The following is a 14,269-nucleotide window of genomic DNA, read 5'->3' as shown; positions in this document are numbered from 1 at the left end:
AAAACACAGCTACACTGTGAGATCAGAGCTGCATCAGCAAGAACACAGCTACACTGTGAGATCAGAGCTGCCTCAGCAAAAACACAGCTACAGCGTGAGATCAGAGCTGCATCAGCAAGAACACAGCTGCACTGTGAGATCAGAGCTGCCTCAGCAAAAACACAGCTACACTGTGAGATCAGAGCTGCCTCAGCAAAAACACAGCTACAGTGCGAGATCAGAGCTGCGACAGCAAAAACACAGCTAGTGTGAGATCAGAGCTGCATCAGCAAGAACACAGCTACAGTATAAGATCAGAGCTGCGACAGCAAAAACACAGCTACAGTGTGAGATCAGAGCTGCATCAGCAAGAACACAGCTACAGTATGAGATCAGAGCTGCCTCAGCAAGAACAGAACTACATCAGTAAACATAACATGCATCAGTGAATACAAAGCTTAGATGCATCACATGGAGGATTATCGTTAAACACGATACATTCTATATTGACACCTAAAACACAAATCTCTATCATAATAATTTACGTATTTTACTCATTAAACACAACACATTTTATATTGACATCTGAAACTTACGAAATGCAGTTAAAAATTGCACATAAATGTCCATCATAATATTTTACCTCTTATATTTAAACACAACACCATCTCAAATTGATATCTAAGAGTTACGGCCCATGTCATTGTTCATCATAATATTTTACCTGTATCAATATCATTTCAAACACAATACATTTCATATTACATTACATCACATATTGACAAAGTCGGCAGCCACAACTGGACGTGCAGAATAAAAGTTCCAATATTTTACCAGTTATAATAATCAACACATTTCCTATCAATATCTAATGTTCAGAATTCCAGTCAAGGTCTGCATCAATGTAGAATATTTTACCTGTATCATTTTAAACACAGTACATTTTACATGGGTATATTTAAGACAGAAGCACTCATTTTACATGGGTATATTTAAGACTGAGAAGCACTCATAGATATTATCCCCAGTATTTTTCTTCGTTCAGCCAAGGAAATTATGAGTGACCTATGGGGCTTTGTTACGACTTGTTCAGCAACTCATCATGACAAAACCCCCCTAGGTGACAAGTATTTTCCAGCTGAATGAACAAAAATATTGGGGAATAATATAATTATAGAAGCGACAGTAATATCAAAGAAAAATTAGGAAAAGCAGCGCACTTTTGAATGTTTTGACTCGTATTTTGATAACAACAGAACCAAGGACGTCAACATGTGTTGTGACATGGAATGACCAGGGGATAAATTCCATATTTTTTGTTCAACTTGGCCAGAGCATGGTATAATTAAAAGTTGCACATCAATGTCTATCATACCACTGTAACAAAACACAATACAATCGATATCTAAACCTGAGAATTGTAATAAGTCCCCACATCACCTGGCATTTACAAATAATGCCAATGGCGTTGTAGCACAACTGTACTGTTTTAAAAATATGTTTATCCACATGAGTAAAAATAATAATACTAGTAATATATCGTATCAATTTTCCAATAACAGTTAAAGGTGAATTTTTTTTTAAAATCTCACATCAATATTTACCTTGACACTGCATCAGTATCACCTACCTACACACAATATTAACGGTATCAATACACCTTATCTAACACGCATACAGTTTCTTCACTTCATTCTAGATTAATTAAAACAAAGCATTGCGAGGACCGTGACAGGGCATTGACTCAATGTGATTTCTGCTCAGCACTCTGAATGTCAAATAACGCGTGTCTGGTTCTGCTGTGTTCAAAATATGAGTCAAAATGCTTAAAATTGCCATTAAATTCCCTGATTTTTGCTTAGATTACTGGTGATGGTATAATTATGTTATTCTCCAATATTTTTCTTCATTCAGCCAGAAAATACTCGTGACTTATAAGGGGTTGTCACTACTTGTCTAGCGACTCATATGAAAATAAGAGTGATCTAAGGGGCCCTTGTCACTGAGTCGCTAGATGAGTAGTGAAAATCTACATTTTTGGGGATACAAAAAGTTTTTCAAACGTGAAAATGATCCATTTTTACTATATCCCATAATATTTATATCATTATTCATATTTTTGCATTAACTTCACATAAAATTTAATAGATTAACCATATTGCATACATACATACACATGAAATATTTATTGCCTTCAGAGATAAAAACATACAGAAGAATACATCAATTCAAAATGCAAAGTCATTTTATCTCAATCAATAGTTTGGAAAATAATAATTGATGAAAAGTGAGATGTCTACAAGATCGGTGAATGCTTAGTTATAATCTCTGTTTATCATACACTATTCTTAACCTTTCAAAGCGTAAGCCTTTCAAACTAATATATTTCATGAAATATTTAACAGTACTTTTTGCAAAGGCTCTCTCTTTTGACACACAGCAGAGCCCGTTGGTGAAGAATCCATGCAGTACAAGATGGATGACTATTCATTTCTGATTTGAAAAAATAACAAATCATTCATCTATTCTGAAGTATGGTTTTCTATGAGAGAATACATATTGAGATTTTTCTCATTTCACAAAACATGAGATCTCCTTATATCATAATCACTGTAGTTATGGAAACGAATTTTAATGTAATTTGTCCATCTTTTTCACGCTTATCACAGATTTTCAAGAATGAGAAGGGAAAAACCTGTAAACCACACAAGAAATATTTGGATTTCTGAAATCTTTAAGACGAACTATACTTTCCCAAATATTATCAATTTCTGACATCACGAAACTGAAATCTAGATAATATAATCATTGAAGTCACAACAAAGAAACCTGCAAACCACACAAGAAATGTTTTGGACTTCTGCTCTTTAAGACAAACTACTGCAGTGTTTTTGCTAAGGTTGGGTAACCCTGGTAACAAAAAGGGAGAATATTGTAAAACTGGCATAGTTTCCAATACAATTTACCATGAATTTGATGGGGAACTCCAGTAAAATGACAGGAGAACTCAGGTAGATTTGAGCTGCTTACTAACTGCTCTTAACAAAAACACTGGTAGGGAACCCTGGTAAAATGACAGGGGAACTCAGGTAGATTTGACCTGCTTACTAACTGCCCTTAACAAAAACACTGGTAGGGAACCCCAGTAAAATAACAGGAAAACTCAGGTAGATTTGACCTGCTTTCTCACATCACAAGACTGGAGTCCTCGTTATAACACAGTGGTTGTTAACTATAAAAAAGAGTTTTTTGTAAATAAAATTTTTCCTCTCGTCAAGCTTATCAACCAATGTCTATAAATTGACAACAGAGAAACCTGAAAAACACACAAGAAAAATTGACAACGGAGAAACCTGAAAAAACACTCAAGAAAAATGTGTACTTTGTTATTCCTACATTTACCTAATTAAGATTAATGTATTTGCCAAGACTTGCAATAAAAAAAATTCAATTTTAACCATTGTATAACAGCAGGTGATTACGATTTGAATAATTTTACAATCTACTCAAAAAAAGTTAAATTATTCATCTCTTGCCCATTTATCATATTATATACGCTAGCATGTTGTCATGGTTACCCATTTTACCCACAATTATGTAATTTATCAAGCTCCATAAGAGTCTTATAATCAAATACCTTGTTATTATATTCAAAATGTGGTGAGAATAACATAGCCTTTTATACACTTGAGTGCTGGCATTATCTATATCTATCTATCTATCTATCTATCTATCTATCTATCTATCTATCTATCTATTTATATATATATATGCATACATATATATATGTATCTTATGTATCTGCATATATATATATATATAGTTTTGGAAAACTATTACGCTCTGCCACTGCGGTATAGAGCACTGTCTTATAGCAGATTGATACTCACCGAGTTATATATATATATATATATATATATATATATATATATATATATATATATATATATATATATATATATATATATATATATATATATACATGTGTGTATGTGTGTGTATATATATATATATATATATATATATGCAAAGTAGTAAAAATTCCTTTTTTCTTACAAATGAAAATGTATCCTGTGTTATCACATTTATATGAAAGATAGTGAATACTTATTTTTCTTACAAAGACAAACAACGAAAAAAATAAATGCTTCAAAAGATTAAGTGCTGGTGTTAAATTAATTATGCATAGGATAAGATAACTTATTTTTTCTTACATCAAAAATGAAAAAATATATGCTTTCATTCATTTATCTCTTGTGTAATTTATCACATGTATGTGTACAATAGTGAAGGATTCTTTCTCTTCCAAACAAAGTAAACAAAAATGTATATATGCTTGCATACATTTAACTCACATGTTATCACATTTAGGGGTAGGATAGTGGAAATTCTTGTTTTTTTCAAAGGAAAAAAAACATTTTGCCACACCAAGTTTATGATTATGAATGTAAGGACTGCCTATGATTTGCATACAGATCACAAATCATGACACAACCACTTGTACATAGACTGTTTAAGGCAACTAGAATGCTTCCTGAATCTTAAAATGATGAATGTTTTGAAAGACTGTATTACGACAGTTGACTTTTAACTCAATCTGACTAGCGACATCTCAAGGGAGTCTCCCAAATTTAGGAAACATCCTGAATTTTCTCTACATGTGGGCTATTATGTCACTTCATTCTCAGAGACTAGTAAAGGTGTTGACACAGAACTGAACCTCCTGGGTAAAAAACGCAGGAGAATCAATAACTAGACTATGGTACGTGCTTTAGATGTTCATAGCATTAGTTAAAACCAGTACGTGGATATAAATCACATTATGCTACATATAGGTAGCAATCAGAAGGCTTTTTTTTGTGTACATCCATGTCTGACCCAAACACTATGAACACCTCACTCCCCCTCCCCTCCACCATGTTTGTGACGTTACTATAAAGTTTAGCAGCATCATAATGGAGAGGGGGAAAGCTAATATAATTAATCAAATTTATCTTACCTCTGCCTTCTTGCCACTGTCTTCTGTACCACAACTTGAATGATCTTTACTTGGTGCTACAGAAAAACAAATTCAGAAAAAAAAACTCCCAACACATATTCAATTCAGCATTTTTACGTCCATTTTATGATAATCTGGTAGCAATGGTACAGACAAATCTGTTACAATTTTCAAAAAATATTCTGGCTATCTGTAAACTGAGAAGTATCGTATGCAAATGAAGTCTTTGATATGTGATATTCAGATATGTATTACTTCACTGATATAAGTTTTAATTTTCTTAGCAGAAAGATGCAAAACTGACATATCTCAGAACGGTATTGTCAAGACATTTGATTTATGATGCAAACAGCCCACTATTCATACATGCTAATCCATAATCAGACTTAATAAAGAAAAAAAAAGACTAAAGAATGCACTATTCCTAATCAAATGAATGAGTCTGTGATGTGTAAGGAGTTACGAAAGGGTAAGACCCTTTAACTTAAAATACAGTATCAAGGATGTCAAGGCACTGTTCAAAAGTACCCCACACCCCCAATCATCACCACCACACCCCATAGCTCCAGGTAACGGTTGAACTGGGCTATGATGTTTTAATACACATTTACAATGTATAAAAGTACATTCAAATACATACTATGTGCTTCAGTAAAGATGTCGACTGTGAGAGTGAGTTGCACTTTAAGCTCTGCATGATGAACAATAAAAGTATAATTTTGTCCAAATATCGTACTGGAAATGAGCTTACTAGTATGATGAACCCAGGCACTGGAAATGTAGCAATAGGTGCTTTAAATCTGATGACAGAAGTTTGGCTCCTTAAGCTGTGGTTTTAAACACCCAACCTTATTCCGATGGATTTTTTTTTGGCATTTCATGGTTTTCAGAGACAACTTTGTGTCAGTATAGTATTACATTTCATTTGGTTTCAGGTGTAAATAATTCATTATTTTACTTTCTCTATTATACCAACCCATTTACTGCAGTGTATTTATTTATTTATTCAGGTAAACCAACGGGCATAAAGCCCATTTACAGGCACCTTTAAACACTTGTCACCCAAGAAGTCCAGTGAGGGCCATCCCTCATGGGTTCAGTGTTAATGCAGGAGGAAACCGGAGTACCCGGGGAAAACCTGCGTTGTTCGGTAGAGTCAAACTGAACAACACTCTTCTTACTTACAGCGTGGTAAATTTAATCGAACCCTGAATGGGGTTTGAACCCCGACCGCAGTGGTAAGAGGCAAGCGGTTTAACCACTTGGCCACCGACAAGTATCTCAACTTTATCATTGTCCATAGACTATAAGATATGTTGTGTTGTTCAGCCCTAGCTAGTTGATAGCGTGGCATGAATGTCTATCTCTTAAAGACTGTCTTTTCTGAAGCAATTTCATATTTAATAATAATAGCAATAAAGTGGATTTACAGAGTGCATAATCTCTGTAAGCAGAGCTTGAGGCGCAGAAATGGAAAATTAGTCTATGGTAAAAGGAAATATGGATTCACAGACACTGGATACTAGGTAATTGAAGAAGGCTGAGACTAATGTTTTAAGAGATAGGTCTAGAGAGAACGGGGAAGGATGTAAGAGACTTGGAGTGACGAAGATCGAAATGGAGATGGTTCCATAAAGTAGGGCCAACGTGAGAGAAAGATCTCTCGAAAAAAGTCTTTGTGGAAACCCTTGGAATACAAAGAAGATGAGAATCTGAGGAAGAGCGGAGTTGTCTTTGTGGAATGTATATTTCACTTAATAGTAATATTTCACTTGTCTTGTACAGTATACAGGAAGTATGATGGTTTGTTATTTTTCATCTCCACATGGTATACAACGTCTTATTGCCAATAATATATATATCAGATGATTAGAGAAATAACCGAGTGGGAATAATTTTCACAGTTGGATCAAAACTAGATCCCAGTGGACTTTCACAAACCAAATAAATATAACTTAAGCAGGCTGGATTATCCCTTAAAGGCCAATTTTGAAAAATGGATTCAACATTAGGTGTAAAAAAAAAAAGGTTTTTTGAAGAAGCTAGAAATAGTTTGCCCAGATGCAATCCTCATGGCTCACTGATAAGATAACACTAATGTGAGAACCTGGGATTGAAACTTTGGCCTTTAACTCATAAGATTACAATTATACAAGAATCTGGGTTTGAAACACTGGCTTTCAACAAGACATGAACTGTTTTTTTTAAAAAAACATTTGGGTTAATTTAAATCACAATGCATTCTTTTGTTATGTAAATATTATATAATACAGCATTGTTGTTATTGTATGAGGGGAACAAGGTGTTAATACCATTGTACAAAATAACAATAGTTTCCACTCATTATCACTGTTTTTAATTTAAATGAGATAAAAATAAAATACCAAATTTGTAAATGAACAAAATTTTCACTTTTTAAAAAATCAACAACCAGAGAGAGTCTACCATAAAATGAGAAATTAAACAAACAGTTTCCGCTCATGGTCAATTTACATATTTAAATAAGCTTCTTTTTTTAAATCTTGTAAACAAACAAATTTCACTTTCTAAAAAAATACATCAACAGTTAGCTGACAAAAAACAATCTATAACTAATGTTTAACTTTCTGGATATAAAATAACAATTTTTCTTTTTAATCTTATCAAAAAAACAAATTTCACTTTCTCTAAAACTGATAATCGGAGACGATTGAAAATTTTCGGATTGAAATTAGCTAAAAATAACAATTTTAAAACTTGTGGGGGAAAAACGATTCCACTTTCTGGGCATCAACAACCAGAGACAATTTCATTGCAAAACAGAGAAATTACGGGCTACATTTCTAAAACAGTGACATATCTCAAATTATTTGGTTCCGGTTACCTGACCCCACTTAGTTTTTCACTGCTGATACTACACTTTTTTTACGCATTCAAGACAAAAAATAAAATTGCAAAAAATTGTCTCGCAAGAAATAGTGGACGTGGAAACTGATATCAACTTAAAAAGATGATCTTCCAATCTATAATGACTGTACATCTGATGTGAAGAAACTAATAACACAGACGATATGGAAAACAATGGAAAACACAACTACCTGAACTTGACATATCTACCTACCCACCTATTCTAAAATTGAGCATAATCGGAACCACACAATTTTTTTTTTTTTTTTTTTTTTTTTTTGGGGGGGGGGGGGGCTTAGCTGAATATGAGAAAAGCTTTTTAAGCAGAAATCAGCTCTGCTATCGTACTTTTACTAGTCATCATGGTGCTATATTCAGCTGTCATGAAAGGGTGTCTACAACAAACCAAACGGATAAGATACAAGTAGTGTCTACTTCCCCCCTTGCACTGTCTGCCCAATTAAACTGCACCTCGCACATCCTGAAATTGCTATTCCACCAAAATTTCCACACATAAAATAACTTCTTACAGTCTGACTCAAACTTTTCATTACATAATGTTGCTACGATACCTCAAATACAACAGTCAAATATAGAAATGACAATATTTGGCTAAAAAATTATTCAAAACTAATTATCACTGCATGTAGCTAAGAAACCTGCATCTTGAAATCAATAAAAGTGTCTGCCTCAATTACTGAAAATACTAATTGTTTTTATTTTTGTGAAAATTTTTGCTAACTATATACGAATTTTGCCACCTTGGAAAGTCATAAATATTGAAATTCATTTTAATTTTTTGTAGTCAAGGCGACGCCATTATTAAACAGATATGATTTAAAAAAATGTTACCCCTAGACAGTAATTAAGTCATGTTTTTAATTTGCGAGATTAAATTATTGAAAAATAAAAATTATTTAATAAATGATTTATTTGACAGCTCACATTGAAATAAGGTTTAATATTTGTAAATATGTACACTGGGTTGAATATTGAGAATGATCGACTTTCAATCAACCGGGACTTTCAACCAAGAGAAGTGTGGCGTTCTGCGTGTGATGTATGTTGTCCAAGCCTGGAAATCCGGAAACAGTACTTTGAAGAAACTATGAATATCCAAAACCCCATATCGTTATGCCCTTAGCAACACGGTGATTCACAACATGTGTAATTCAGTGCACACACTCGCTTAGTTTTATCATGTTTATCTTCTTTGAATGTAAAACGAGACACGCCTTTCCTTGAAGTTTTACACGTGGCCTTGACTGGGAGACTTTACTTCACAAACGACGTTGCACCACCGACCTCGTTCACTGAGATAAACAAACGGGTTGGCCAAATATTATATACATACGTCAACACACATCGACTCATGTTGCAAATTACGAACATGTGTTTACTTACGAAATCTCTTGAACCCTAGCGACAGCCTTCGTTTTATTTTCTTGATTCTGCTAGATTTGGTAGGTTTTTCTTTCGTATCTTTTGTAATTTCTGTAGAAGAAAAATATATCCCCCGATATTCAGAATTTAAGCTGACGACAGTTCGTAAATAAACTGGGGTACTAAAAGTGGTAATTCAATTGTCAAGAAAACATCCGATACATTGTACATAAAAAACTCAGCGAAGTCGTCACGCACACTGACTGAGCACTTTATCAAAATCACAAGTCGTTGTCTGTGAATAATTAGAAACGACAGCTTTATCTAAATAAAAATAGCTGTCGTGTGAAAACATAAACAATGCAGCTATGATCGGATGCAAGACATGATAAATGGATAATGAAATGCCTTTTCACACCTTTCACCGTTATTTTTTTAATTTCGTTTTGACAAAATGGTTTTATATAGCACCAAGTTGTTTTTTCCGACCAATTAGGACGTGTGCTCACAGATTATCGAGAGTGGGGCATAGGAAAATATAAAATTGGAGAGAGTAATCCTAAAACATGACAAATCTACCACACAAGGCGACAGTATGATTACGTCCACTTCCTGGATCCCGTCGCATCAAATAGCCATTACCTTCCTTTGCCGAAAGTTCGGCGAGTTTCCCACAAGTAGCCAGTAACTCGGTCGACATGGCTATCTCCAAACCAATAAAGATGAAACGGTGACTCAAGAGAGACGAAAAACTCCAACGAACATGTGGAAAACACTTAAACACAGTGAGACATAGTCAAACTTCCTTTTGAATCTAGGGCGCCATCTTTCTTATTAACATAATTTATGTAGATTTAGAAAACTTTGCTATCAATTACGTCATCGCTATAATTGGCTGCTTTCAGAATTTACACACACTAGTACGTCTACTTTGCCCCTAATTGAATTTCATTGTGTGAATCGTAGAACTTGCCTACGTGAGAATAATAGTATAAATCGATACTGAGGGGAGAAATGATGGGATAGTTTTTACTACACTATTAGTAAAACAAGTTTGAATCATTTCTGATATTATTAAAAGTGGTGTGAACAAGTAAAACGGTCATAGCTTCGCAGCTCTGACATAGACAACAGCATAGGAACCTTCGTTGCCCACAGAAACAGAGTGGGGGGATTTATTTATTCCTTGTCTGTGCCCTCAAATCAAATGTCGAAAGTCGATAACATAATGTTTTGACACTCGTAAAAACAAAAGATTATATTCATGTCTGGTTGGTGGCGCTATCATCAAGCTATCAGCTCGGCAAAACAGACCAAAATTGTTTGTAATGGTTGAAATATCCGGATAGCAATTACTGCATTTTATGGTAAATTAAACATTCTAGATGGCGTATGTATGATAATGCATATTATTATGAAATTTATATGAGCCAGTCGGAAAATGGAAACAAAGTCATCGTAACCTTGGCAATACTGCTTCTTTTCAAATGAAACTAAACCTTTTATAGATCCCATATTTATGATTGTACCTGGTAACACATCAATAGATAGCAACGTCATCACAGAATGTTAATTGCTTATACTTATCTTCAGAAACCATTGCATAATCTAATGTATATTGTTTCATTGTAAACATACCAGAAACTTGACTTGTGATAATGATGTACTCACAATGCTATCAACCTGACAGCCAAGTGTCTGGGATGACTGAAATGGTATACTCTGTTGCAGCTACTGGGTTCCGAAAACAGCCTATGAGTCAGTGACAACACATCGTACACATTCTTTCAATATTTTCGTAATTACTTTTACATCTGGTAAGCTAGGGTTAATTCAGGATAATCCTTTAGATGAAGGGGAAAACAGTTCACATGTTTATGAACATACATCATGCATACATTTGGTAAATTTATGGTAAATGCTGCCAGAAAGAGAACACTGTGTGAGGTCAAAGGTTATAACTTGTTAAAGCTGCACTAGCTGTTACTGGGACATTAATTTTTCATCAGACAATCAAAATAACAATGATTAGACACTGTATATGTTAATTAGAGGTCTATTTTATCCATAGTGATAGGTTGAAATCAGGATAGCATTCAGGGCAATGATTTTAGGGTATGACCCAAAAATCAATTTTTATTGGATTTACTGCACAAATGCTCTGTGTACAGATACACAATACCTAAAAGTGGTTTAATACTGTGCAGGGTGTATGATATTATGATTAAGCCATTTTATCTAACAAAACTGGGTTTTGGGGTTTTTTTTAAAAAAAAAAACATTCCAGTAGCAGCTATTGTAGCTTTAATTCACCATTGATATCCCAACATTAATGTTGGTAGTATTGGTGCATGGCTGTGCTGGTGTAGTATTAGTTGTTGGGTGGTTGTATTGATGGTCCATACAATGGCTTATTTTAGTGGCAGCGTTTGTACTCTGAAAGCACACTAGTCGATAGGTTATCCACAGCTTCCAATATCTTATCAAGACTAGCTCAATGAGATCCTGAGATGAAATTTTAAATTCAAATGAAGCCATCCTCAAAACATCATGTCTTTGTTTATCAATCACAGAATTCTAAGCAAATGATAAGTTAGTGTGTATTGGGGTCAGTTATGTAATATTATTCTGATCAGGATGCTACTTATACATTGCTTACATCTTTCTAATAGTTGGGGGTTTACTAATTTACATAAACAAGTTGTGGGTCATGATTTTCCATTGCGGTAGACAGAGTGGAGAGAGATCTTGAGATTTGAAGTCATGGACAGCATCTAGACTGAACAAACCTATACCCATAATCTGTCAGGTACGTCATGACAGGGCGCCCTCACACATTAGTCAACCTCTCTCACAGAGGCCAGTGAGGGCTGACTGACACAACATGTCTTAGTCTAACTTACCCACTGTTGTAAAACCACAGGGTGCTTTACAGCTGTTTGCTGCATCAGAAGAAAAATTATACACTGGATTCTGACAACCATCTAAAGTCAGGCTACACAAGACAATTTGGTGATCAATTCCTTTCATGCAACGAGGCTAGCAACTATGAGTATGTACAATGGGCAGTTCACATGATAAGGAACTTGTGACGAATTGCAGAAAATCAGATATGGTGGATTCCTTATGATGCACCTAGCAACATCACACTACCCTGTGATTATGTGCATACACGACCGCTATCTCTCTCTCTCTCTCTCTCTCTCTCTCTCTCTCTCTCTCTCTCTCTCTCTCTCTCTCTCTCTCTCTCTCTCTCTCTCTCTCTCTCTCTCTCTCTCTCTCTCTTTCTCTCTCTCTCACTTCAAACATATACATGAAAATTAAGAAAATGAACCACTTTTCTAAAATGTAATATTAATATTTTATTTTTCAAAATATATTACAGCAAATACAAGCAAACACAATCTACCTCTAATATAACTAGTTTCCCTGTTATGGCACACTAAATATGTTTAGAAATTCTTTCCCATCCCAGTTTTTTGCCGAGATGTGTACATGCCTTAAAACTGTATTCATTAATATTATGTAAAGTTTGCAGAAAATATAGAATTTGAACTTCCTGTTACGTGTAAAGTTTGACTGATAAAATTAGTTGAAATTTATTTGGAGATTCAACTTGAGTGAGGTAAGTGTCAAAGGTCAGAGGTCAGATTATGTTTTCTTATGGATTATGGCATAGACCCTCCACTAACTGTCTATGGTTGCGGATTACTATCTACAGCAGTTCAAGATTTATCTGTAGTCTCAAGGAAACATTAGGTTGAGTGTGTGAGAAAATGTGTAAATCTTGAATGATTTCCCTCATCAGTACTAAGTTATAGAGCATGGCAATACGTGTGCAACGATATTACAGTACAGCTAATAAGTACACATTAAAAGTTTGCCAGCTCAGCTCCTTCTCAAAACCGGCAAATAACACAAAATTGTCTGAATAAAAACATGCAAAGTATGGAGGTACTCAAGCATCCCCCCCCCCCACCACTTTTTACTTCAAGAATGCATTCTACAATAAATTTTAAATAAACTCCGAGTACTACCGACAGTCTCAAATTTCACATCTGCAGGCTACTTCGTGGACTTTTTTTTAAATAATTTATTAAAAGATACCACGCAGAAGAAAAATGTTTTTTTCTTAAAATGAGGATGTATTCTAGAAAGTATTGGAAATGTTTGAGTATTGCACAGGTTAGAGTTCACACACAATCAAACTAAGTCAAATGTACGGACAAAACGATGGAAAACAAAGTAAAACCAACTCATGCCATAGAGGGCGCTGTTTACATTCCATACATACCATGCACTTTTCTTAAAACATATTAAAGCAACTTGCACAACAAAACTCATCCTAAGTACAATTATTTTCTTATGAACACAATGTTTCCAATGATATCACAATAGAACACTGCCCTCTATACCTTGGAAAGGGTCCGTTTACAGAATACACGATTCAATTCTTTCCTACCACCTATAACAACAAAATTACAATTTAGTGTACAATCACTTAACACCATTGGTTGGTTTGTCATTATGTTGGAGTTTTTATATCATACACTCTATATTCTAACCTAAACCAGGATATAAATGCACATTTTATTTTTACACAACAAAACTTAGTAAGAACAATGTCACATTTGTAGAAGTCATGTAGGCATAAACAGTAATGTAGCATAATACAGTACCAGGTACTATGGTTACTATGGTTACTTTGAAGGTCAAAGGTCAACTTTTGCTTCTTTTCTTTCTGAGGGTATTTTAATAAACAATTTGATTTATGTCAAGTGGTGTGAGTGACAAACTTTACTGCTTGGATTCAAGGGGTGTATCAATGAATAATTCACGTTTATGTTAAATGGAGCTGTATGGTGACTGCCAATGCTGAAAATTGTTATACAAAAAATTGTCAATATTTCTGGCAAATCTGGGGTTTTTTTCCACCATAGAGCTGTATACTTCTGGTTCAGCAATAATAAAACTGAATACATAGACTATAAGACATAAGTAGTTCACGTTTTCAGCTTGAGC

The 14,269-nt window shown here is 34.4% G+C and overlaps 1 protein-coding gene across 1 annotated transcript in view; it reads right to left on the bottom strand.

The window, feature by feature from the left end:
- LOC144450418 (cyclin-dependent kinase 14-like) overlaps positions 1-10,062 on the bottom strand; it is a 138,372-nt gene extending 128,310 nt beyond the window's left edge. The window contains exons 1-3 of the mRNA XM_078141014.1: positions 9,890-10,062; positions 9,269-9,358; positions 4,979-5,034 (exon numbers count right to left, since the gene is read on the bottom strand). Coding sequence (XP_077997140.1) covers positions 4,979-5,034; positions 9,269-9,358; positions 9,890-9,947 — 204 coding nt within the window. The 5' untranslated portion in view covers positions 9,948-10,062. The remainder of the gene's footprint in view (positions 1-4,978; positions 5,035-9,268; positions 9,359-9,889) is intronic.
- Positions 10,063-14,269: the final 4,207 nt, after the last annotated feature.

This window comes from Glandiceps talaboti, chromosome 20, assembly GCF_964340395.1.
Source record: "Glandiceps talaboti chromosome 20, keGlaTala1.1, whole genome shotgun sequence".
Lineage (NCBI taxonomy): Eukaryota > Metazoa > Hemichordata > Enteropneusta > Spengelidae > Glandiceps > Glandiceps talaboti.
This window is presented reverse-complemented; position numbering and strand designations above follow the sequence as displayed.